The sequence below is a fragment of the Lissotriton helveticus genome, chromosome 7, assembly GCF_964261635.1.
Source record: "Lissotriton helveticus chromosome 7, aLisHel1.1, whole genome shotgun sequence".
Lineage (NCBI taxonomy): Eukaryota > Metazoa > Chordata > Amphibia > Caudata > Salamandridae > Lissotriton > Lissotriton helveticus.
In genome coordinates, this window is record NC_136068.1 from 1,944,368,889 (window position 1) to 1,944,396,580 (window position 27,692).

At 43.7% G+C, this 27,692-nt stretch overlaps 1 protein-coding gene across 3 annotated transcripts in view; it reads right to left on the minus strand.

Moving 5' to 3' along the window:
- LOC144770959 (uncharacterized) overlaps window positions 1–27,692 on the minus strand; it is a 267,516-nt gene that overhangs the window by 157,856 nt on the left and 81,968 nt on the right. For all 3 annotated transcript variants that reach the window (XM_078655812.1, XM_078655811.1, XM_078655810.1), the window contains one exon: window positions 12,979–13,089. In XM_078655812.1, the coding sequence (XP_078511938.1) occupies window positions 12,979–13,089 (111 nt within the window). The remainder of the gene's footprint in view (window positions 1–12,978; window positions 13,090–27,692) is intronic.

Consider the following 27,692-nt stretch of genomic DNA (forward strand, 5'->3'; position numbering starts at 1 on the left):
GTTGCAGCCAATAAAATCGATCTTTGACTTCACCTAGAAGACTCTGAGTTTCTGTGGTCTGGATCAGGAAGAACCCGAGGTCTCTGGGTGTACCCTGACACCGCTGGGTTACCGGTGTCTGTGCCGGTTCTTAAGAAAACCCAGTACCTCAGTTGGCGCCCAACGTGGGGCCCGAATAGGGACTCCCGATTGGAGGACTCATGTCCGGTTCCTCCGGTTGGAACTCCAACTTACGATTTATATGTGAAACATGGGGTAGGCCCCATCACATACAATGAGGTGTGGATCAAATACACCAGAAAAGATGGTGTTTTAAAATGGCCCCAATATGGTAGCTTTGATACCGAAATCTTAGATAATCTTGAAGTTAAACTGTTCAAAAAGAAAGCCCGGCCGGCAATGTTTGACTCTTTCCGCCTATGGCGTAAGGAGGCCAAACAGAAAGAAATTAAATTGGAAAAGAAAAATAAGAGAGAAAAAGGACTTTCAGTAATGCAAGCTGCTATGCAGTATAAAGACAATGAAGAAGAACAAATGAGTGAGCAGTTGCACAGGCAACGTACAATGGTGATAGATAAATGCTATCCAGTTTTGCCGCGTCTTAAGCAAGATGCAGCAAAAGAGCATGAAAAAGATCAGTTAATGTCACACCTGTTAAGTTCGCCACCCCCCTATGCACAAAATGCTACGGCACCGCCGCAACCTTTAGTTGCACAACCTATAATTGCATTGCCTCCTATTCCTCCACCGCACCCACCAGCTACTCTTCAGCTGGCTTCTGCTCCTTTTGTGCAGCCTTCTCAAAGCACACCAATCACCTCTGTTTTACCTATGCTTTCTACCACTTCGCCTAGTGCACCTTCTGTTTCTCCTAAAGATCCCTCTGCTATTGTTTCTGACCCTGCCTTATCTCACCCAGTTCTTCCATCCGTCCTTCCTTCAGTTTCACCTTCCATTCGGCAGAAAATGGCCAGCACTGTCACTAACCTTTTCTCGCCTATTTTTGGGTCACCTACTACGACCCCTAACATGGAACGCAGACAGTTGCGAAGTCGACTGCCTGACTATCAAGAGAGAGACTCATTGAATCGTTTAGCGCGCAAATGGGTCATGGACACTGGGAAATACGATATAGAGTCTGTCATGGAGGTCTTCCAACAATGGGAAGCCCCGACACAGAGATATGTTTTCGAACAGATGTGTGTTTTCCTTTGTGAGGATTTGGAAGACAATGATTTAGAATGCATCCCGCAGGAACTGTGTCACGTACGGTTTAAGTTTGGAGAGGGTATGATTGTAGGTCCTAATGTCAAGAAAGCGATTGAAATATTGTTATTCTATCGGTGTAAGGGGAATAGTTCTGGGTCACAATCCAAGCCTAGTGCATCTAGTAGGAAAAAGGCATGACAATACCCGATGAGAGAAGTTCCGCCACAGTGGAGAGAGGGTGACACAACCGCTAACCCACCTATTTTGCCACACTTTCAGCTTATATGGGTACATGTCCCATGGAAACGGGCTGAAGTTCTAGCACTCAAACAGACATTACCTGATCCGCGTAAAAATCCTGCAGGGTATTACAAAGAATTGTCACAAACTGCTGGTTCATGTATCATGAATCTAGCCGATATCGATATGTTATTTGGGAATGTTGTTCCACAGCCTTTATGGAGTAAAATTCGCCATACAGATCATGATCAAGAATTAGGTGACTCATGGGCTAATATTGCTACCGCAGATGCCCGAAAAGTTGGTGGTGCCAAGCCTGACCCTTTGATAGCAGAACTCCCTGGTAAAATAGTTGATTATATGAAAACGATAATGCCTGCAATACGCGTAAATTGGGATAGGTTGTCTGCATGCAAGCAGAAGAAAGAAGAAACTGTCTCAGATTTCTTCACCAGGTTCGAAGAAACGTTTGTCGATCACAGTGGTCAGGATATGACCACCGAAGGTGGTCAGAGATTATTCGTCGATAAATTCGTGCACAATCTACTTCCAGAATTGTGTAAAAAATTAAAGGATTCAGAAAGTTCGTGGGCAGTGTCATCTTCAGCACAGATATTAGCTACTGCACAATATTACGAAAATAGAGACAAGGACGAAAAAGATAGAGCAGAAAAGAAAACTAAGGAGTTGAAAACGAAGGTTTTGTTACAACAAGCATATCCGCCACGTGGTGGTGGTAATCGGAATAATAGTGGCCAGAATAACTATCAGAATAATTTTCAGCAGCCTCAACAGTATCAGAGGAACTCGCAAAGAGTCGAGTATACTCAGCCACGTGTCACTGTAGGCCCCAATCAGTGTTTATATTGCAAGGAAGAAGGTCATTTTAAGAATAATTGTCCAATTCTGTTACAGTGTGCAAATGGTGGTTCAAACACAAGAAGTCGAGGTGTTCAGCAAGCCTCTAGAGGTAGAGGACGTGGAAACGTCCCCCAAAACACACGTCCACTTCCACCACAAAATTCTATGAATAGGTTTGATCAGCAGAACAACACATCTGACAGAACAGCTCAATACTATGTTGATGATTACTATACAGAAAGTGAGAATTGGGAAACTTATGATTGCTAGGACAGCCATAGACAAAGAGAGGGAGTTGTTTCAGTTCCAGTAGATCAGAGTGGACCATACGTTGAGGTGATTACATCAGGTGTGTCGGAACCTTTTCTTTTGGATACTGGTGCTATGAAGAGTTCTATTATGCACTCCAAACTCCCTGGCGCACCTTTGTCTGGCGAAACGAACATTTCCGTAGGTTTTTCTGGCGCCCCAGTTAGAAATCCGATTTCTGACCCTTTGTCCCTTTCTGTTGGTCCTTGCGAATTCGAAGCACCCCTCATTCTGACAACAGGTTGTGGTGAAAACTTGCTAGGATTGGATTTGTTAAAAAGATTGTATGCGACTTTGTACTGTTCTCCTTCAGGAGTACAACTTACTCTAGGTAAGAAAGTGGTTTCTCCCATGTACCTGTCAAGAGATAAACTTCCAGCAGAATTGTCGTCTCTTCCAGACATTCTTTGGGCCGCTGGTCCTAATGATGTAGGCCTTTTAGAAATTCCACCATATGTTGTAACATTGAAAGCCAATGTGAAAATGCCACGAATTCCCCAATACCGAATTTCTAGTGAAGGTGAAAAAGCGTTACTAGTGATCGTTTATGAATTGATCGAAAAGGATGTGATTGAAGAAACACGAGGCAACGTTTGCAATAGTCCTGTTCTGCCTGTTTTTAAACGAACTGACCCTTCTCAGCCACCCGTGTACAGATTTGTGATTGATCTTAGAGAGGTCAATAAAATAGTTGTGCCACAATTCCCAGTTGTCCCCGACATTACCACATTATTGACTATGATTCCAGCTTCTGCCTCTTGGTTTTCGGTGATTGACCTGAAGAATGCTTTCTTCAGCATCCCAATTTCTGAGGAGAGCAGGGATATTTTTTCCTTCAGTTTAGGAGGTCGCAGCTTTCGCTTTAAACGCGCTCCTCAGGGCTACTGTGAAAGTCCGTCAATATATAGTCAAGCTCTAAAAACACAGCTTGATACGATTGTTTTACCTGAAGGTGCTGCCCTTATTCAGTATGTGGATGATTTGCTCATTGCTGCGGATACTGAGAAAATTTGTAAGAAAGCAACAACGTCATTGTTACGCCATCTGTGTGATTTGCATCATAAGGTGTCACTTTCCAAGATGCAATATTGCCGACAAGAAGTGACCTACTTAGGTCACCTCTTATCGAAGGAGGGAAGGAAACTGACCCCAGAAAGAATTCAGGCAATAGCGAAATTGAGTGTGCCAAGAACACAGAGAGAAGTGCGTGCTTTCTTAGGCATTACATCGTACTGTAGACAGTGGATCCCAAATTTTTCGTTATTAGCCAAACCTTTGGTGGCATTAACGTGTAAAAATACACCCAATCCCATACCTTGGTCTGAAGAGTGTCAGAAAAGTTTTCTCGAATTACGCACAGCATTGTGTTCGGCTCCTGTGTTGGGTACCCCGGACTACAGTAAGCCTTTCACATTATATGTCCACGAGAAAGAGGGCTGTGCATTGTCAGTGTTGACTCAGTTGTTTGGAGGTAGGCAGCGTCCATGTGCCTATTTTTCGGCGACTTTAGATCTGGTAGCTAAAGCATTGCCAAGTTGTTTAAGAGCCACAGCGGCAGCAGCTGTTTCTATTCGACAGTCTGCTGGTCTAGTAATGAATAATACACTGGTCGTGATGGTCACACATGCAGTAGACACGTTGTTAAATAGAACCAAGACACAGCACTTAACTAGTGCTCGATTGTCCAGTTACGAATTGACACTGTTAGCGAGTCATGTGCACATAAAAAGGTGCAGTACCTTAAACCTAGCTACATTGTTGCCAATTGCAGATGAATCAGATGTTTCAGAACAGCACAATTGTTTTCTCAGAACAGAGGAGGAGACGAAAGGGAGAATAGATTTATTCGATACTCCTCTTGCTGAATGTGATGGTACATTATGGGTGGATGGTTCATGCTTCAAGCTCCCGAATGGTGACACGACTGCAGCATATGCTGTCACGACTTTGCATACAATTGTTGAGGCTGCACGTGTCCCACATAATTCAGCTCAAGCAGCAGAATTAATTGCACTCATGAGAGCATGTGTGCTGTCTAAAGGAATGAAAGTGACTGTCTATACCGACAGCCAGTATGCATTTGGAGTGGCTCACAGTTTTGGACGATTGTGGAGAGAACGTGGATTCCTGACTTCGCATGGAGCTAAGATTCAGCATGGTCAGTTGGTGAATGAGCTTCTTGAATCACTGACCTTGCCTCTGCAAATGGCGATTGTGAAGTGTAGTGCTCACAAGAAGGTGACTGATGATGTTGGTCGCGGAAATGCATTTGCTGATGAAATCGCGAAGGAAACGGCAAAGAGTGTGATGAGCCGAATGTATGTTGCAGGCCCTGCAAGATGGACTGGTGATGTTGGAATGTGTGAAGACAGGATAGAGAGTGTGAAGTCCATTCAAGCTGAGGCCACAGAGAAAGAGATGAGTACGTGGAGAGAAAGTACGGGTAGAATGGATGCAAATGGTTGCTGGATTGAACTATCAGAGCATCAGAGATGGTTGTTACCCGATGCATATGTGCTTACAGTGGTTACAATGGCTCATGGAATGGCTCATATCAGCGTGAAAGGGATTTGCGAATTGTTGGCCCCAGTATGGAAGAATTCAGGGATTCTCAAGTGTGCAGAGAATGTTGTCAAGAATTGCATGATATGTCTGAAGCACAATCCTGGTAGGGGAACCCCAACTCCAGCTGGTCATTTTGCGCCTCCTACGTATCCGTTCGAGGTTTTGCAGCTAGATTTCATCCACATGGAGAGGTGCAACAATTTAAAATACGTACTCGTTGTTGTTTGTGCTTTCTCAAGATGGGTAGAAGCCTATCCCTTAAAAGACAATACTGCCTTGTCCACAGCAAAAGCCCTTGTGAAAGAGTACTTCCCCAGGTTCGGAATGCCTAGAAAGGTCTGGTCTGACAATGGAAGTGAATTTGTGGGTCGTGTGATGAAGAGTGTGTGAAGGGCTAGGTATCCGGCAGAAGTTTCACGCTGCAAATCACCCCCAATCAGCTGGATTAGTAGAATGTTACAATGGCACTTTAAAACTTAAACTGGCCAAAATCCAAGCGAGCACAGGTCTTAAATGGCCTGATGCTCTACCCTTAGCACTCCTGTCCACCAGAATGACTGTGCATTCACGAGTGAAACTCAGCCCCTACGAGATCGTTTTTGGCCGGCCAGCCAACATATGGGGAGTGCCTAGACCCACCAAATTTAGTGAGCTTGAACACCCTGTTTTGCTCGATTATTTGTATGAATTGACGGCTAAATTGCGTGTTTTGCATCAACAGGTCCACAACACCCTGCCTCCGGTCTCTGAGACTCCAGGTCACGCCATTGACCCCGGTTCCTGGATCCTTGTCAGGAATTTCCAAAGAACGAAGAACGACCAGCCCAGGTGGACCGGGCCTCATCTCGTCCTTCTTTCTACAAGATCAGCCGTTCGGGTGGAGGGGAAGGCCAACTGGGTCCACGGGACCCATTGTAAAAAAATCCCTTTCCCTCTGCCTTATGACCAGTGGGTCCGGAAGGGTGTCACTGACCCAGAACCTGATATCGTGTCACATGCCGCCCCTTTTAATGATTTGCACATAAAAAGAACTGACTCTGAACCAGAAAATGAGAACATTTCGCACAAGGCTGTGCCACCATCCAAACTATTGAACACTGCAGAGCCTGACCTTTTGTTTCCGGATCAGACAGTACCTGGGAAACAACGATATCATTTGAGACCGAGAAAAACGAACTAATAAAACAATTTCTTTTGCAATTTGAGACCAAAACCTATGGACAAATAAATACATTTTTTCCCTCCAAAGTACTATTTTTGGAAAGCGCAGCTCTCCCATCTAGGAAACTTGCTTATTTTTGTTTTTCGAACCGCCATCCGGGTTCCGCTGCTAGGGCCGCGGTTGATTAAAGTCTTTGGGGTGCAGCTGACGACGTTAGGTCGGTAGTTCTGGTTGGTCCAAGGGAGTTGCCCTAGACTGACAGAAGCATCCCTTAGCAGAGGCAACCTCCCACCGCGGGCAGCACTTTAGAGAGGATGGAGTTTCCCGATGTGGAGAGACCTGCCAAACGAACGAACTTAAAGCACAAACTGTGCAACGTGATGACAAAGAGAAGTTTTATAATAGTGTGCATTTTTATGCTGTTTAGTATAATGGTATTTTTAATAAGTTATGTTTTATTCTCTTTTCGTGTAACATTTGCACCCACTGCATCGCCCATACCTCCTCCCACTGTTTCCTCTCATTCTTTTCACCCCCTTCCTGACCATGAATCCAATAGAAGGTTAGAGTTCATTAATAACTCCTTTGTTCAGCTTTTACACCAACACCAACTGGTAATGAACACAACTAACTGTTGGGTTTGTGGCCTTATGCCTCACACTACGGATAAAGGTATCCCTTATCTAGTTCTGCCTTTCAGTCGTAATGGCTCTGTGTGGGCATACAGAACGATGTTCATATATGCACGAGAAATCCAACCCCTACCTTCTGTAAAAGACAACCTCAAGACTAGCGCCCTAGTAAAAGGTATAGTTGACATGATCAAGGAAGTAATTTCTTATGAAGATACTTCGGATGATGAGATGCTTGCATATATAGGTTGGAACGTGACCGGATATGGAGCTACTCTAAGTGAGAAACAGCAAGCAAAGAGGTCTTCCCCGATCTGGATTGTACCCCATCAGGGTAACCTGTGTCTGCAAGGTACTGACAAGAATCCCAGAGCTCAGTTAGGGAAGAGTATCTGTACAGAAACTTATGTTTTTGGATCTCAGACTTCCCCTGCGTTTTTGGCCGCTAAGGGTACTTATTTCATCTGCCATGATAGAGCCTATACATGGTTGCCCCCTGACTTTCCGGGCTCATGTTTTGTTTCATTCCTGTTGCCTCCCACCTACACAGCAGCGGCGGACTACCACCGGACAAGGATAGTTAGAGGTGTTTTGAGTGAAGAAGACACTGCAGGTCAAGAATTTGGGGACTTTGCAAAGGGTTTTCTGCCGTTCTGGGGATCCATGGCTAACATTAGGAACCTAAGGCAATTGACAAGGGTAGTTGAGTCCACCGTGACCGAAACTGCTGGTGCCCTTAGTAACTTGACTGCTGAGCTCCAGTCGGATCGACTTATGACCCTTCAGAACCGGGTCGCTTTAGATGTTATACTTGCAGACCGAGGTGGGGTATGCAGATTGATCCAATCTAGCTGCTGCATTTTCATCCCGGATAACGCTCCAACCGTGTACCAGGCCATCTCCAAACTACATAAGATTTCCGAATCTATTCATGTGGATAAAGGAGATTGGTTGTTAATGGGATGGTTCTGGGAACTGATATCTGCCTGGGGATGGAAAATTCTAATGGTCATTGGGATGGTCTTAGCCATTCTTTTTCTGTTCTGTCTGTGCATACAGTGGGCTCCTGCAATATGTGGCCTCTGTGTTACATCATGTGTAAGGAAGCCTGTGTCAAGAGATAACCTAAGTACTAGAATGATGTTACAGCAACATTTCAATGACTTTAGGAATATAGATATGGACTCAGACTAACATGAGGATAGATTAATTGCCTATGTAAGGGCAAAAGGATGGTTTGTAGTACTGAAAATCCGAACTCGTGTAACCATTCTGGACTCGAGAATAAAACTTCGTCGTATCATGACGAATTTGGTGTCTAAAGACCGAGAATGACGAGTACATTATGTTCAAGCATTTTCGTCGCGTTCAAGCAATGATTTCACCTCGAAATCATCACTTGTACCTCAAACCCTTGGCTTCCATTTTGTATTTGGCAGCCATTTTGTGTGTTGCCCTTTACATAGGCCTTAATCCAGCTGAATTCGATTCCACAAGGACACGTGCACCTTAATCGACTTTCCTATGACCTGTACAAGTTGGAACCATTGCCCCAGGCCAAACTCGTTAGGTTAGTTCCCCTCCCAGTGACCGAACAAGATAGCATCAAGGCTCAACAAGCCATAAAACCATTTCAGCGCGCACACCTGCCGTATCTCGCTCACATCTGTCTCCACTCCTTTTCTTCATTTTCTTTATGATGGGGAGGTGCCCGTTTTTATTGGGGGTCCAGCGATATCTGATGAAATGTTGGGCCTTGCCGAGTGATTTGTTGCGGGCAGCACGACGTGAAATATGTATATGTCATCATGACTCTTTTTTTTCCTTTTGTAACCAATAACTGTAAATGACATACTACAAATTAAAAGAATGTTTGCCTGAAGCTGAACATTCTGTATAAGAAGAGAAGCCTGACTTTGTAAATTCGAGCAGTCTCCTGAGAATATACTTCCCGTGTGTTGTACTTCTAGGACACTTGTTACCTTGGTTGCAGCCAATAAAATCGATCTTTGACTTCACCTAGAAGACTCTGAGTTTCTGTGGTCTGGATCAGGAAGAACCCGAGGTCTCTGGGTGTACCCTGACACCGCTGGGTTACCGGTGTCTGTGCCGGTTCTTAAGAAAACCCAGTACCTCAGGAGATTTTTCTCTATTTTAGATTATTTGAAGGGCGCAACGTACAAAAAGTACTGTAAGCACTATTTTTTCTAATACTGCATATTTTGCACTGTTTTTGACATGCCTGTTTCCAGCACACTTCATAGGATGTGTTGCTTTTGTAGTGGTACCACTTTGAAACTTGACGAAGCACCACCGCCCCCCCCGGAGGGGACGCCTAATAGGGACATGTATATTAAGTATGGTATTTCGTCCATAATGTACAGCACATTGTGGAATAAATACACCTGCAAGGATCCTGAGTTGCGCTGGCCTATGCATGGGTCATTTGATTTGTGAAAGATTCAGTATGTGGAGCAACGGATGTTCAAGCGAAAGGCTAGGCAAGACATGTTTGACTGTGTGCGAATGTGGGAGAAAGAAGTGTGTGAGCGTATGAAGCGTGAACAGGCCTTGATTGAAAAAGAACAGTATAAGAGTGTACATGCGCAAGCATTAGAAATGAAAAATAAAGAGATTAAAGAAATTAAAGAAAGGGAAGATAGGGAGCGTCAGTTACAGGTAAATGGCCAATACGCTATTCGTAGGCCTCTTTATGCTATTCTTAATAAACCCCAAGATGATTCTCTCTTATTAGATCGTTGTCCACCTCCGTATACTCTTCCCTCTGCTCCTGATGAGTCAGATGAGGACTCTCCTACGGAGCAGGATAAAGCCTGAGACACTCGCTCAATGTTAAATACAGAAGGTTCCTCTCAGATTAGGTCTGCGGCGCGTAAAGCCGATCGTAGTACTAATACTGCTTCTGAAATTCTAGATACTATTAAGAATTGGTCCGAAAGGGAACAAAAATATTTCACCTAGATCTTTGCTGCAGAGGTTCTTGAGCGATTTAGGAAATATTCGGTGGAAGTAGAGCCAGATGATATAGCAGCTGATTGTAAGCAATTACGTGAAGGTTCTTTTGTCTTCTCCCAGGTGGCTGACACGATCAGACTCTTAGTTAAACTACATGATGAAGCAGTACGTTTATTGCATGATTACTTAACCCCTTGCATGCTCGGGGCGGCCAGGAGCAGTCACTCATCACGGTGGGCGTGTGCGCAAGATGGCCCCCGGCCATCCAAATCCCGGTCACTTGGTAAAACCCCCGCACAGCGTGAGAGTTCGCGCCGCAAGCAAGGGGTTAAAACCATTGCAACCATAAAATCAATGTATTGAAAGAAAAAAACAGTTTCAAATGAACAAGCATGTTTAAAAAGGACATGGGGTGTTGTGTTAAAATGGGCACAGCCGAGTGACCAAAGGTCAGGGTTTCGTTTGTGGAGTAGCGTGTATCATTTCATAAGCCTCCAGGTTTAAAAAGCGGTCTGCTAAAACAAAATAGAAGATAGAAGAGTTCAAAGTTTTGCGTTTATATGATTTCAAATAATGCTTTTTTCCCATTTTTTCTTGCCAAAGGCAGTGAGTCTTAGGTACAACATAAAACGTGATCGTCGGATTGCTCCCTACTAGAGTTCAGCTTTTTTCTGCTTTATCAAGGAATTTGACATGGTGACACGCTAGTTGGATACTTCTGAGGCACCTCTCAGTAGGCGAAAAGCAAGCATGGTAAGACGACACCCCATCTATTCTTGAGTTTAGCAGGGAGCCCCATAATCATGCCTTTCAATGTCCTGTTAAACCTCTCAACACAACCATTGGTTTGTGGGTGATAGGGTGTAGTAAACGTGTACTGCGCTCCACACTATTTCCACATGTGTTTCAGGTAAGCAGGCATGAAGTTTGACCCCCTGTTTAAAACCACCTCCTTAGGAAACCCTACCCTAGTGAAGACACCAACGAGGGCCTTGGCTACTGCAGGAGCTGTAGTAGTCCTAAGGGGAATTGCCTCAGGATACCTAGTAGCATGATCCACTACCACTAGAATACATGTGTTTCCTGATGCTGTGGGAGGTTCAAGTTGACCCACTATGTCCACACCTACCCTATCAAAGGGAACACCAGACACTGGTAGTGGAATCAAGGGGACCTTGGGGTGTCTGTAGGAAGATGGCTCTGTATATACTATACCAAAGTGAGGTATAGTGTGCACCGAGTCCAGTGGAACCCCAAAGGTGGGAGGAGGTCAAGTTAGATAGAACCTTACTCTCGATTTTTGGTACTGTGGTCGAGCAGTAAGGCAGTATCAGAGGACTATGTAAAGCATTTGTTGTACACACTCAGTCAGCAAATGAATTCACACACTCAAAGACTGAACTTCAGACCAATTGTTTTTGTATAAAAATATTCTTTTAGTTATTTTATTTCTAGAACCAAGCAAGCCTGGCACAGGTAAGCAATAAATACTTTACAGTAGTAAATGCGGATTGTAAAACAGTTTGATTGCAATTGTAAATGTACTATGGTTTGACTTACAGTATTGTTTCAGAGAAATGCAATCACTTGTGAGTACAGTACATCGACTTGAATGGGATTTTCAGTAAAATAGCAGGTAAGTTACTTTAGGATTACTTTTCTTACTCAGTGCTGTATGCCTGGATGCAGCACTGGGACATTTCCTGTTAACAGCGTTTTTGTTAAATCGTACAATTTTCAAGAATGTCTTTAGGTTTCAAAACTCCACACTTAGAAACTTTTAGTCAGAAAAACAGTCAATGTTATGTATTTGGAGGATGTTATGGTTACGTTTTTTAGGTAAGTAATCTGTCTTTGGAGTTGAGGTTCTGGGGATAGAACAAGGGTTCCTCCAGGGTCAAGGATGCACTCTTGTACGGCGGCCGGGTGCAGAGTGCTGAGGCTCAATGTTATCCGAAGGGGGAAAGGGGGCCTCCAGTTGGTGGCTGCTAGCAAGCAGGTCACTGGGTTTGCAAAAGCACTGCAGGCAGGGAGACAAAGGTGCCACCACCACTTCGAGAGGTAAGTTGAGAAGTTAGGGGTTGGTTAGGCGCCGCTGGTTTGGGCACACAAGGCCGTGGGGCATCGGGTGCAGAGGTGCCTTTTGGGGTCAGATTTTCTTACCAGCTCCTGGTCGCGGTTAGGGGTGCCGTCTGGATTTAGGCTGCAGGCGTTCATCATGCAAATACCATTAAAAAAGTAGTCCTCATCAGTGCCCATTAGCAATTTTGTATCGCATTAACAAAATTGGGCTCACCCACTAGATAAAGCTGAGCGTGTAACAAGCCAAGTAAAAGGTCCAGTCGTATGGGCGGTAACAAATGCACACAAGGTGGTACCAAGGAGGGACTAACAAGCCTATTTACGAATCAAAAGCCAGCATTTAAGAAGGACAATGACACAAAACCAATGACAAATATGGGCGGAGAGCGGGCGGGACTGCTGGTGCATACCCTAATACAGCATGCCTCGCAGAGAGAGCAGCGCATGTGCGCTGCAGCTAGGCTCGGCCTAAAAAGCAGATACAACTGGAGACTTGACAAAGACCTTTGTAATCTATCTTTGAGGAAGTCGGGACCATATTTAATTTAATTTAAGCACCACTGCATTTGGAACATGTGCTGTGACCCAAACCACAAGCTAGTTCACCTAGTAAACTTGGTCAACACAAAGGACTTGTCTAAAATGTATATTTAAATATATCTGAGTGACTAGTGGTGTTCTGAGGTGTGAAAAGAGTGGAAGAGTGAATGTAAACATCAGTTTCTTCCGATTAATCTACTAGAATAAACAGGGCACAAAGCAAAGGTGAACCAACTAAGGAAACAAGGTGTGTTTGTGGAATCGGAAATCTAAGGGTAAAGAAAGCCAAGTCACAAAGGAAACACAGGCGACAGGTGACAATTAGTAAACATTGGGACTGCTGTCCGATGCTTGTCTGAAGAAGTCAAGAACATGAGGCTCAGATGAGCACGATTGACTCACCCATATCATCATCAATGCCCCCTTTGATCTGACGGCCCGCAGGGTCCACTGAAGAAGCCATGCCCTCCTCTTTGATGTTTGGTAGAATGAATGATGTCTCTTCTGACATTCCTGTGAAAAACATTAAAAAACCACAGTCAATAAAAGGAGGTTGAAAATAATTCTGCCCACCCCCATGCATGAGAGGCCTCTTTTGCAAACAGGGTACTGATTTACTTGTGACAGCTTGTCAAGCCCTCTTGACATGAGCTGGGACCCTGATGAGGGGCACAGCATTGTAGACTCCTTGGATTTCATTAGGTATTAAGAGGAAGAGAGGGTGTTCTACTCTGCCGGCATCTGTTTGAAACAGTGAGGAGGAGAAGCCTCCTCGCTCTCTATCTGTAGGTGCAGTCACAGGTGGAGGGAAGCCGAGAACCCTTTCAATCTACACACAACGTTATTAGAAACAAGTATATGCAAAGCCTGAAAACACGTTCACTGGGTACTACAACTGGCTACACTTGTTAGAAAGCAGACAAACACATCAGATGGGCTTTGAGTAACTGTGCCTGGGGAGTTACAGCAAACAAATAAAGGCTAGCTTGAATCCAGTGGCACAGTGAGCAAGGGACCCAGGTCTGGGCATACCCATCCCACTCAGGGCAAAAAGTGTTACAGCAAACAAATGATGCGCCAGGGGCGGCCTGCAGGTTCATCTCTGCCACAGTCTTCCCCCCAGAAGCAGGTAAAGAGCCAGGTCTTTTGCTCGTTCGTGCTTCCTAACATGATTCAAGTGGCTGTCTCACTTTAGTCCATCTGGTGGCTCCATGGGGCAGACTCTGAAGGTGTTCTGTGAGAGGAACCGCGAATGACAGCAAGGCCAGAGGAAGCATTGGCAAGGTCAATAGGTCTGGCGCTAGCTGTCACACTTTTGGATATGCCGCTGCTTGTCTGGGGTTTTAGTTACACTTTATTGTTGGAGGATGAATCTCTCTCGCTCTCAATAAAACAATTGATAGATTGCTGAACAGGCTGGATCCTGCTCTGCACCGAGACTCTTGAACTCGGTCCATGAAAACAGTGGTAGGAAAAGCCTCACAATGTACTTCTGACACCTCTACTTCATTGCCAAGGCCTCACCCTTCAGCCCCTCAACCCTCCTGATACCTCTCCACTCTACTGTACTGTGGTGTTATCACAATGATTCCATCACACTGGTGTGAAGTCCTATTTAAAGTGCTCTCTGCTGCGCCTCTGGCTTGGTCGCCATTTATATATCTACAACAGATGAGCACCACTGCCGAAGTACAAGCAGCACCTCTGCTTCTTTCTACTGGACTGCAAAATGCGGTTCATTCACTGTCTGTCCACAGCATCGCACTCTCTTCTAGGGTCTCTGATGCCAAGTTAAGCCTCACAGGCAGCAGCAGAAAGAAATGTCTCCTGGGCAAGGGTCACTGCCTCCGAGGGACCTTTGCACCCCTAGTGAGGTACCAATGGTATTAGAAAGCAGACACCATGAGTATGTGGTCTCTTTATCAAAGACGGGCTCAAGCTACTAGTCAGATGTGTGAGTGTTGCCGGAAACAAACATGGTTAAGGGTAGAGAATTGTATGCAATGGATCTGCTACGTACGCGCCCCTAAACTCCGCTTTCGGACTGAGTATTTTTGCCATTAGGACAGTGCTCTACGCAACAGTCGTAGGGTCTTTCTCAGATGACAATTCCTTCAACACTTTAGTTCCCTTTTTGTGTTCCACTAGACATTACTGCAAGTGTCATCAAGCTTGGTCAACTCTGCCCAGGCTCTATAGATCTCTAAAATTGCTGCTGAGAAAGTGCTGCTGAACTAAATCTGCTATTATATGCTCTGTTCACAAATGCTTTCTCACAGTACGTGGGATGCACAACTGAATGAAAAGTAATTCATCTGCTTCATCAAGGAGTGAAAAGTCTGTGGGAAAGTGCAACAGTTAACTCAAGCTAAAAAAGGTTAAAAGAAGTTGCACAGAAAGTACAATTGGCTTGCCCTCCAAATTCTGGATCGTAATGAGTCCTGCCTCCTCATCCTTCTTGATCTCTCGTCAGCATTTGACACGGTCAAACATGAGAACTTGTTGGAGCTGCTAAGTACTAGGATGGGGCTATCGGGAACTGTTCTCAAATGGTTTTCGTCTTTCCTTCACAACCGGTCTCAGAGGTTCAAGATCGACAATGTACTATCTACACCGGTGCCTGCAGATCTTGGGGTTCCACAAGGATCCACCCTCTCTCCTACACTGTTCAACCTCGTTATGGAACCCCTCGCCACCTTGCTTCAAGCATCCAATGTTCAATTCCATATGTACGCTGATGACACGCAACTCTACCTAAAGTTACAGTCCCCGGAAGATATCAAACAGCTGAATTCCACGCTTATTAACACCCAATCCTGGCTGGCCGATAATCACCTCAAACTAAATGCTCTAAAAACTGAGTTCCTACTCATCTCACCTCCGGCGAAAATCTCCACCACCCAAACCTGGCTCAACAACCTAACAGCACTCAATGTCCAACCTACCATCGTGGACTCGGCGAAATCCCTAGGCATCACACTCGACGCCAAGCTCGACATGCAGCAGCACGTCAGCAAAGCCACAAAAGCAGCTAATTTCCAAATTAACACGCTGAGGAAAATTAAACCCTTCCTCCCTGCCAAAGACTTCCAAACTGCTGTACAAGCTCTAGTCATCCCTCGAATAGACTACGGAATTGCGACCCTCAGCGGTCTCCCGCTATCCACAACAGCACCCTTAAGAGCCTCCCTGAACGCTGCCGCGAGACTCATTACTGGCTCAAGAAAGCACTCGCACATATCCCCAGACCTAAAGTCTCTAAAATGGCTGCCTTTTGAAGCCAGAATACAGCTAAAAATTGCAACTATGACACACGCGGCCGTGCACCACAAGGCACCCTACTACCTCGCTCAAAAGCTGTCTATATCAGGAGGGTCGAGATCCAATAGGAGTACTAAAAATCTACTCCTGAAACCTCGTAGATTTCGGAAAGCGAAAACTTACAAACGCTCCTTCTCAGGAATGGCACCCAGGATCTGGAATGCGCTCCCTCCTGAAACACGGCTAATCACCTCCACTGCACTCTTCAAGAAAGAGGTGAAAACAATGCTTCTGGCCAAGATCTCCTGATCGCTACAGATGTTGGGTCAGAGACTCTGCATTGCTTGTATCGCTGCTCTGCCTATCCTCGACTTGTTGGGGGCACTATTACGCTACTCTATTACTACCGACCAAGATATGATACACGTTGGTTTACTGATCCACCTGTACGCCATGGTAGTGGGATCAATGACCTGTGCTGCTATATACTACTCCCTTACCTGATCATATATGGAGTGGTTTTATGTTTGTTTTTTCATCCATGTTATTACCATGTTACTTACCATGTTATTACCATGTTATTACCATGTTACCATGTTACCTACCTGATCATATATGGATTGGTTTTATGTTTGTTTTTATCATCCATGTTATTTCCTTGTCACTGATTATTATACTGTTCCCATTATCTCTGTTTACTCTGTTGCCCCTTCCCTGTCTTTGTGAAGCGCTCTGATATCTGTAAGGATCTTGTTCGCGCTATATAAAACTTTGAATAAATAAAATAAATTGTCTTTTTTAATTATCATATTTCTTGTTAAAATGTGTGCTAATTCAGCATGGTGTCCTACGACAATATCAGAATTCTGAGTTTTAAGATCCTAAGTTGGAACATTATTAATATACCAAATTTGTATATGGCGTGTCATACGGATAAGTTACCTCCCTGTAATCCTAGCTCTCTTCCAGGGGTATCCTCGTCAAAGGCATAAGCACTGAATAGTCCCGCCGACGTGCTGGGACTCCGGAGCACGCAAAACATGCAGCCTAAAACTATTCAACAGGCTAAGATGCTAAGATTGCATTGGATTTTTCATTTGAAATAAAAATAAGTTTATATGGCATTTCTATAAAATAGAACATGCACTCCTCTAGTGTTCCAACATAGCCTTTTATTTTCAAAGAAAAAGGCAAGTAATATCAGGCAATTAGCCCATAGGCTGCCTAGATAAAACCACAACATTAATAAACTGCCGCCGTGCCTTTAAGACCTCCCTGCTCCCATCATGCTCCACAGGTGGCAGTCAAGTCAGTTTTTTTTTATAGAGTAACATCATGGGTAGGAATCAAGAATAAGGAAAATGCTGCTATTACAAAAGATATTTGTCCGAGGAGGCGGTGGTATGCTTGTTACTTTGAGGAGTATACCCCTGGAAGAGAACTAGGATTACAGGTAAGAAACTTATCCTTCTCTTCCAGGGGATACTCATCAATAGTCATAAGCACTGAACAGAATAGCAAGCTGTTACATTCAGTTATCCCTTTCCTTAATGTTTTCTATGTTTATTAATTTTGTATGGATCTGATACCTGGAATGTATGATGCGTGCCTGCATCTTACATCCTGGGTTCCAGATTCCATACTTGACTGTTATACTTGAGACCTTCATTGATAACTGATGTGCTGTGCTTCAACTTTGTATCTTCACAATAAACCTTTGGATTTTCTCCATTAAATCGTCTTCCCTACATTTTATATTGGCGACGAGGACATCTGACAATTTCTGCCACATCTTACAAGAAGCACAGAAGCAGAAATTGGAAGATTTGTGAATCCAGCAGAAAAAGAGCTTCAAAACTACTTGTTTTACCTTCACTAACAAGGCGGTGGCATGCTATCAAGGGACGTCTTACTCCGGCGGATTTGCGATCGAGAAGTCAAAAGTTATTAATTTGAAAGTTTTTTTTTTATTATGTGCGCTGTTGGGAGCTCGAGACTGCTTGAGAGCTCGAGACTAGGTAAGCGTCATTGCCTGTGACGGTAGCACCTCCACGCGTCAGTGCGCAATACCCAACACGTATTGCACTATCATCACGCACTGCGTGACAGCGCCATCTTGAATCTCCATGGTAACGGTCAACACGGAGTTACCGGAGATGCAGAAAGACTTATGAATGCATACTACGGTGCGCGAAAAATATAAAAGGTAATGTTACACGCCGGAGGATTGTGAAAAATAATTTATTTAAAAGCGCATTGATTTGGTAGCAAGTTTTACCCAAGAAAAAGTGAAAGTTCGTGTTCAAGCTACACATATTCACACTCTTTGGGTATTTACTGTGAGCTGTTGGAAACATCACGTGACTTGGATAATCTTATTAACTGTGAGCTGTGGAAACATCTACACTGATATTTTAAGCTTTAAAAAGAGATTTTAACCACAAATCCATCACGTGACTGCCACCTTGTGGATCTTTGAAGTATCTATCTGAATTTTTGTTTTAGTGCTGGTTTATGATTTTCTTTTGAGGAATTTGAACTATTTTATTAGTTTCTACTACAGTTTTATACTGTTTTATTCCTTGTGAAGAACTGAAATTTCTACTTAAGTCTATACTAATATCTAATATCCATATCTCAGTGTATAGTGATTTGAGGACTTGCATAAAACATGCAATTTGATCCTCCGTGAAAATTTTTGCAGACGAAAGGATATCCGCCAATTCCTTGGACTAGATGGAAAGAAGAATTCTTTACGTATCTTAAAGCTATGGATGGAGAAAGAATGTCAGCGGAGAGAAAAAAAAATATTTTTTTACATTGTCTTGGGTCAGAAGGGCAACTTGTCTTTAGAACTTTGCCTCCTGTTAGGTCTGGGGGTGATACTAATGTGTATGATGAAGCTGTACGAAGGATAGAAGGTGGATTTAAACCTGTGACTAGTGTTGCTTTGAATAGGTTTAAATTTTATACTAGGGTACAGGATGAAAGTGAATGTTTTGATGATTTCCTGACAGCTTTGCGTGCACTTTCCTTACATTGCAACTTCGGTCTGATAACTGATGAGATGATCAGAGACCAAATTGTTGTGCACGTAAAGAGCAAGAAAGTACAAGAACAGTTGTGGATTTTAGGGGATCCAAGTTTAGAAACAGCTATAAATACAGCTAAAGCTCTGGAACAGTCAGATAAATGGATCAAATCTTTAGATAAGGTATCTGTTCATAACACTCCTTCTACTTCTAGCAGTGAGGTTAGCACTGTCAATACGCAGGAAACAAAAACTCAAGGTCCTAATAAGTATGATAGCAAAGGAAAACAATTTTATTGTTTCAGATGTGGGAATCCTGATCATATTGCCTCCTTTCCACAGTGTCCTGCTATCAACAGACAATGTAATAAATGCGGACGTACAGGATATTTTTCAAAAATGTGTAAAACTCCTGCCAAACCTTTTAATGATTATAAAAAGCCTTCTTTTACTAGTTATAAACGTTCTAGAGGGAATGTATCTTATGTTGCTGAAGAAGGGAAGGATGATGATTCTTGTCTTAAAGAATCTGGGATTGTTGTCACTGTACAAACTCCATTTGATATGGCACAAACTGATAATTTATCATCTCCAAAAAGTTTGGTAAATATTTTGGGTAAAGTTCTAGAGCTCATGGTGGACTCTTGTTCTCCGTGGACTATAATCACTCGAGATTATTGTTTGGAATCATTTGGAGACTTGGTGGATATCAATTCTTTGTGTAAACCGGATATCATTGCCTATAATTTTGATAAATTAGAAATCAATTTTATGGGTTTTAAGGAGGTTCTCATTACTATTAAAAATAATTCTGCAATTATCAAAATGTATGTTGCATGGAAAGGTGTGAATGTATTAGGATGGAGGGATCAGGCGAAATTGGGAGTTACCTTGAATCCCAGATTAAAAGATCCTGTGTCTGTTCTTGCTATATCAGATGGGGAGTGTGATATTTTATCCATGTCCAAGAGAATTTCAGACTCTTTCCCAAAAGTTTTTTCTGACAAACTAGGAAAATTGTATGGTTTTACTCATAGAATTAAGGTCAAACCTAATACTGTCCCAGTTAAACAAAGGTTATGGGGCGTTCCCATTAGTGTTAGAGAGGAACTTAGAATTATGTTGGATACAATGGTGAAGGATGGTGTCATTGAGGAAGTAGAATCTTCGGAGTGGGTTTCGCCTATTGCTTTGACGATTAAACCTGATAAAACTATTAGGTTGTGTGTGGACCTGAGAGCCCTGAACAAGTGTTTGGTCACAGACTGTCACCCGTTACCTAACATCAATGAAATGTTGTGTATGTTGGATGGGGCGTGTGTATTTTCTACGTTAGATCTCAGGTCTGCATATCATCAGATCGAACTCACGGAAGACTCAAAGCAATTTACAGCTTTTATCACCCCTCATGGGTTGTTTCAGTTTAAGAGAATGCCATTTGGTTTGGCTTCGGCCGCTTCGGTCTTTCAAAGGGCAATGTACCACATATTTAAGGATCTAGGTGTTTTCGTTAAGTGTTTCCAGGATGACATACTTGTTTTTTTCGAAAAATGTGTTAGAACATGATGTTCATCTGAATGAAGTATGTTCCAGGTTGGAGAAGTATGGTTTGACTATTAAAGCCAATAAGTGCAAGTTTTTTTGCAAAACAGTGGAGTATTTAGGACATTCTCTTTCAGGAGAAGGTGTTGTGCCGAAAAAGAACCTTGTGGATGCCATAATGAAAGCTCCTTCTCCAGATAATAAGGAAAAACTACTCTCGTTTGCGGGATTGTGTGAGTACTATAGCAAGTTTATTCAAAATTTTGCTAGTAAGATGGAGCCTCTTAGGGAGTTAACACGGAATTCTGCTGAGTTCATTTGGACGGAAAAACAGGAACAGGCCTTTATGCAAATTAAGAAGGAAATTGTTAATGCACCTACCTTAAAATCTTACTGTGTTAATAAGAAATGCATCATTACTGTTGATGCTAGTTTGTATGGCATTGGTGGTGTTTTGAGTCAGTCATCTGGTAAGGATGAATGGTGTGTTGCGTTTTCTTCAAGAACTTTGTCGTCTACGGAAAGAAGATACTCTGTTATAGAAAAGGAGCTTCTTGCCTGTATTTGGGCTGTTGAGCATTTCAGAAATTATGTGTGGGGCAATCGGTTTATACTAGGAACAGATCATAAACCATTGGTTGGGATTTTATCTCCTGGTGGTGGATGGAATTCTACAGCGCGTATAGCTCGTTTGTCTTCACGTCTTCAGGAGTATGACTTTGAGATCGTTTATGTTCCTGGTAAAAGTAATGTCACGGCTGATTTTCTATCGAGATTTCCCTTTGACAATGTTCCTAGAGTGGATGAAGAGGTGGATGTTGTGGCTTCTATTGGTGATTGTGTTTCTGAGGAATTTCTTACTTTAAGTGAAGAAGAATGGTTTGTTGAATTAAATAAGGATGTTATTTGTCAACAGGTTTTTGATTTTGTAAGGAAAGGTTGGCCGGCCAATAGAGGTATCTCAGCTGATTTGGCTTCATATTGTCAAGTTTCATCTGAAATTGAAGAGTTTAGTGGTCTGTTGTTTAAGGCTGGCAAGTTAATCCCTCCTCAGTCTTTGCAGAAGAAGATCTTGCCACTCTCTCATCAGGGTCACATTGGCATGTCTTCAATGAAACGTCTTATCAGAGAAAACTTCTGGTGGCCTGGTGTTGATAAGATGGTGGATAGGCTAGTAAGGGATTGTTCGCACTGTATTAGTAGTGATAAAATGCTTCATTTGACTTCTGCTCCTCTCAAGCCTGTGAATTGGCCCAATTTTCCTTGGCAGAAGGTGGCATTTGACATATCTGGCCCTTTCAAACAGTTGCCTTACAATGCTCGTTATGCTTTGATCCTAGTGGATTACCACTCGAAGTGGCCTGAAGTAAAATTTGTTAGCACTGCTTCTTCTCAGTCTGTTATTCTTTTCCTAAAGGAAGTTTTTGCGAGGGAAGGTTTTCCAGAAACCTGTGTTACGGACAATGGCGCTCAACTTATTTCTGCTGATGTTGAGAGGTTTCTTAGCGGTTGTGGTATTAAACATTATACTACGTCCTTATATGAACCCAGGGAAAACGGCCCAGTCGAACGTTTTAATCGTGTTCTTAAGGATTGTATTAGTGGGGTACATGCTTCAGATGATGGGTGGTTGGATGTGGTGAGGAAGAGGTTATGGACATATCGCATTACACCTCACTCTGTTACTGGTGTCAGTCCCTTCAAGCTTCTTAAGGGAAGAGAACCGTCATCTGATATATGTCCCTGGTGGATTAGAAAACTTGACAAAGGAAAATATTCAGTTGTGGATCTTGCGTGTGTGGCCAAACGTGTTTAAGACAAACAACTGAAAATGAAAACTTTGTTTGATTCCAAGGTGGAGTAGTGTGGCTCACTGGTTAGAGGCAGCAGACCCGAGAGCAGAAGTCGGCCCGGGACCAGGGTTCGATTCCCGACGCGGCAGGGTCATGGACCTTGGTCAGCGGACTCGATAATTCTCGCTTCGGTGCTTACTCTAATCAGGGATCACACTCGGCAACTCTGGGCACTAGCTTGCCTAATCTCCACAACGGCCCCACCAATTCCGGGGATGCCTGGCTCCACCTTGGGGACTCCCAGCAGGGACCATCCCACAGGGAAAGCCAGGACGGGTTCCCCAGAGTTATACAGCGCCGGGACGCCCCGTTGCTGGGGCAGCTGTGCGCTTTACAAGTATACTACATACTACACACACACAAGTCTGTGGAAAAGTAAATTTTGCCATGTTCTGTGTCCCTACGTGTCCTCCATCATATGTTATATGTGCATGATTAATATGCATATGTATTCCCCATGTTTGGTTAAAGACGCAATTATAGTTGTGTCCATCTCTAGTATGCCAGTTTCCAGTTCTCGTGAAAGCTACGAGTATTAGGCCTATGTAAAGTTACGTTGCCACGTTTCTCAGTGTGCACGTTATTTCATTGTAAAGTCCCCGTTTCTAGGCCTCAAAAGGGCCCGAACACCAGATTCAGCTCCTGTCTCCTGAACCCTCGCTGAGGAGCGATACAGCCCCCACCTGTATCCTCGACCCTTCACTTACTTCCTGCCTCACAGTGCCCGGTTCAGCCTGGCTCTGCCTACGAGTCTGCCAAGAGTATGTTATGATTCTAGTTATCAGTTCAGCCCTCCTTCTCTGCATTCCTAAGCTACTGAATCGCATCAATAGTTTCCGTCATTGTCTAGCCTTTACGTCTCCATGCAAGAGAAATACTGTATTTATGGTCATTTAATATTCTTCATCACGCACTACATGTAGAATAATGCATGCACCAGTCTTAGAGTCTGTTAGCCTTTACCCCGATAACTTTTAGTTTATATCAACATGTTCTCTAAACATCAGATACTAGATAGGGTTTAGGTACATGTCGCCCTGACTCTCCAGACTTCAGTCTCTGCTCCTAGCGCAGAAGTCATAGCCCCCTCCATGTTTCCGCCCCATTTATGACATATTCTGTTACGTTTACATCACATGTCTATGTATACGCCTCTTGTTACACCTACTTTCACCCTTATCTTTCGCGACTGCTATTGACCACACCCACTGCTCCGCCTACTGTATTCATTGTAATGCAACTGTTTTAGTATATATGCCTGTGTATTGTTATTAAATGTTAGCGCGCTCATCCCAGATCCAGCCCCGGCAGCTGTCGGGCCTTGCCAGCTCATTCCTGTCCCCCCTGCCGGGCTCTGCCATCCTATTCCTGTGCAGGTTGTCCTGTTCCTGTCCTTTATGCTGTATTAAACCTGCAAACTCCTACTACCTCGAATCTTGACTCTTATTTATTGAGCTATCTGTTATTGCTATGTCCAGTAAAACCTAGATCCGGTATTATTTATTTATATACCACATAATGGCGCCCGAATAGGGACTTGCCCTTTCCCCACGCGCCGGTGAAGCCACGCCGGCCCCCTGACCCTCTGCAGCCGTGACGGAACCATACCGTGCACGTGCAGATATTTCTGCTTCAAGTATCCCTCAGGCCCACGGAGGAGACGGAGGTGGCGGTCCAGCATCCAGACGAGGCGGTGGAGGAACGCGGCGAGTCCCGACCAGAGCCCAAGCCGAGAGTCCAAGGTCCGAGGTATTCGGAGGCCCACCCGTAACTGAAGTCCGAAGTTCGTCCGTCCGGCGTCGAAGCAGTCCAGTCCAGTCCGAGGCCTTCCGTTCTTGCTGCCCGGTGAGTACCGTTGCTGGGGTAGTATCTAGACAGGGTCAATCTAATTGTCTCTGGTCCGAGGGGTTTGGTGGTACACAGATCCCAAAACGAAGTGTCCACTTCGGTGGATGCGGGTCCTGACGTGTCTCTTTATGAGACCGGTAAGTTTCGTACTGTTTTAGCAGTGCATCTAGTTTCTGTTCTAGTCAGTTCTGTTCTCGAGAAAATTCATGTATTCTGTTTTCCGTATTCCAGGTAGTATTCTGTTCGAACTGTTATTTTAAATGTTCTTCATGTATTTTAATGTCGTGGTATGAATGTGGAGTAATTATCGTGTTCATTGTGTATTGTATTGTGTCTAGATTACAGTCCAGTCATGCCGTGGTTTTCTAAACTACGTCAGTTAAGAACTAGAAAAGGTCTGTTAGAAGAAGCAGTTCCTGTCCCGCCTAGGGACAGTCCAGGTCATTTTATGTATCAGAAGCATGGCATAAGTGCCATATTATATCTAGATTTATGGGTAGAGTATACCAAACAGTTAGAAGAAAAGTATAGATGGCCCGTATCGGGTACATGGGATGCCGAGTGCATCATGCGAGTAGAAGAAGCATTATGGAAAAAGAAAGCCAGACAGTCACAGAAAGATGCCATCGAGTTATGGCGCAAAGAATCTCATAAAAGAACCGAAAAAGAAATCAGAAAGTCAGAATTAAGTAGAGAATCCTTAAAACGAGCCCAAGAAAGGGAATTAATCGAGATAGGTGAACGAGTCAAAACCGAACAGTCAGACAGACAGAGGCATGCCCTCACTAAGGGTATGTATCCTCTTCTTGCCGAGGGCTTGCCAAAAGCGACCCCGGAGGCATCCAGTAATTTTCCGCCACCATTAGTTCCGACCAAGCTACGTCACAAACCGACCGCAGCTGATATTTTCATCTCGTCCTACTTGGACGACACAGTCCCAGAGTATGCAAATCCTGCTCAGCCATTCCCTGTAAATCATGCCATTCCTGCTCTTCCAGACACCGGAGTACCTGCTACGGTACCCCCGGTCCAGCCTACATTACAACTTCCCGCCACTCTGCCAGCACGAAGAGTATCAGTCGATGATACCAGTTTAGGGGCCGCAGGAGGAGGTCCTCCTGGTACCCCGCCACCACACCAACGTTTAACGTTAGTCGAGTTACATGAATGTGCGTTACAGCGTACGCCCAAATATAAGTCCGTTGCAGATATCCGACGAGCCCTTACTGAATGCCGCTATGATCCAGTTGCAGGTGATGATAGTACAGTTATATATTCCATCCGTGTAAGACGGGTGACCGGGTATTTGGATACCCTACCAGATATGAAAGAAGATCTAGACAGAATATATCGTTTCATCCGTACAGGGGATGATCCAGAAAGTATTAGCGAAGCCATGTCTCAAAGGAAAGCTGAGATCCAGCTCATGCTATTAAAGTTTCTGATTAATTGTTTAATAAGGGAACAAGATTATCCGACCAAAGATCCGAGTGAAATGAGAATCCTGACAAGGTGGAGTGATAATATAGCCGAGGGTAAACACAGAACTATCAGTAGTATAGAGAGTATGTACAAGAGAATTCGTAAGGAAATAATAAAGTTACACGAACAACGTAAAGCAGCACAAGTAAGCGAGAAAGAGAATGACTCTTCTACTGAAGAGGTAGAGGACGAGAATCCCGCCAGAATAGCGTATGTAGGAAAATCTAGATTTCCAGACCGTCATTTACGCCTAGAACACAAGTCAGTTTTTCATCTTCCAGCACCAGAACAAGGTTCTCTAGAACAAGTATTTCAAGCTACCGATCACATTCTGAAATCACGAATCGGTTATAGTGAGTTAAGTACTATGCATGAACAAGAACTAGCCCGATCAGCAGTCCGATGGATTACTGATTCTACCACTTTTCCAGACGAAATAGTGGCACAAATGTTTCTGAAATTGCCCCCAGCCGAGCAACGACTGGTGGGTATGTATATGATTCAGCACCTCATCACATTATATGAGGGTCAACATTCTGATCCAGGTCCGTTACACGATGTCCTGAACGAGTTACTCCAGTATAGATGGAAAGGTTTAGGTACCGATTTAATTAGTATCATTCTAGAACAACGCCATAAATATAGTATGTTTTTGAACCCGCATTTTGTTCATGTCTCACCCCCAGAAAGTAAACCGTTTTACATAGACAGACAGAATCCGCTACGAGAAGTACACCCAGTCAGGACAACAGATGGTGAAATGCAACGAGTATTTGTTTACACCCCGATTACCAAGATGGAACTCTTAGAGATGAAGAAATTAATTCCCTGTCATGACAAAGATCCAGCAGGGTTCCACCGAGAATTAAAAGACATGCTCCGTATGGGAGAATACACGTATCCAGATATTATTAAAATGCTAAAGGTCCTATTGCCCGCAGGGGTATACGAGAAACTCAAGGAAAAAGAATGGGAGGTGGGAGAGAAAAAGATCGATTGGGCAGTTCTAGAAGCTGAAGATAAGATACGAGTACCAGGTACCGGTCTTGGAGAGAAATGTAAAGAATTACCTGAACTGTTAATACAAGTTTTGCCCAGATTATTAGCAACTAAAAAGGAAGACTGGGATGCAATCTCAGCCTGTAAACAGAAACAAGACGAAGACACTAGTGATTTTTATTCTAGATTTGAGAAATGTTTTATTATAAACAGTGGCCTCAAGACAAGTAGTGAGTCATACCCTCATCTTTTTGTTACTAAATTAGTCGAGAATTCAAGTCCACAAGTTAAGAACCGAGTTTTGAAAGTCGAAAGTACGTGGCAAGCTAGTACCCAGTCCCAAATGTTACAGATGCTCCAGTATCACCAGAATAGAATCAGAGAAGAGCAAGATCACGAGAGAAAACGTATGAAAGACACGAAAATGAAAGTACTAGTTGCACAATCTGTTTCTCAAGACAGTCAGAAGAGGGGTCCGAATCAAGCCAGTCATCCTACAGTTCCCGTTAAAGGAACCTGTAATTACTGTAAACAGCCAGGTCATTTTATAAACGAGTGTGCAGTTCTGAAACATAATATAGCCACTGGTAAAACTAAAGAAAGACCACGTCCGCCTAGACAAGAACAAGTTTCACAGACTTCTCAGCCACAGAATGCACAACAGACAGTTCCAGCACCGCAGCCTATTGCTGCAACACAGCATGTTACACAGCAGATGTACCAGTATGCACAGTCCGAGTACCCAGAGTATCAGCCATACTCATGAAACAGCCTAGAGAGGGAGGTAGGCTTGCCTCTCATCGAGATTCCTGTAGATCAAGAAGGTCCCTATGTTCATAGTCAGGTACTAGGGAAAGACAGAAAGTTTCTGATTGATACAGGGGCAAGTAGGACCACCATCAGTCACGCCGAAGTTCCAGGGGCTCCGCTCTCAGGCTCTAGAAATGTTTCCCTTGGTTTTTCAGGAAAGCCTATTGTAAACGAGATATCTAAGCCAGTTACTCTAGAAGTAGGTCCATTGTCCCGCACTACTGATCTGTTACTTACGAAGTCATGTCCAGAAAATCTGTTAGGCATTAAAACACTGAAAGAATTAGGTG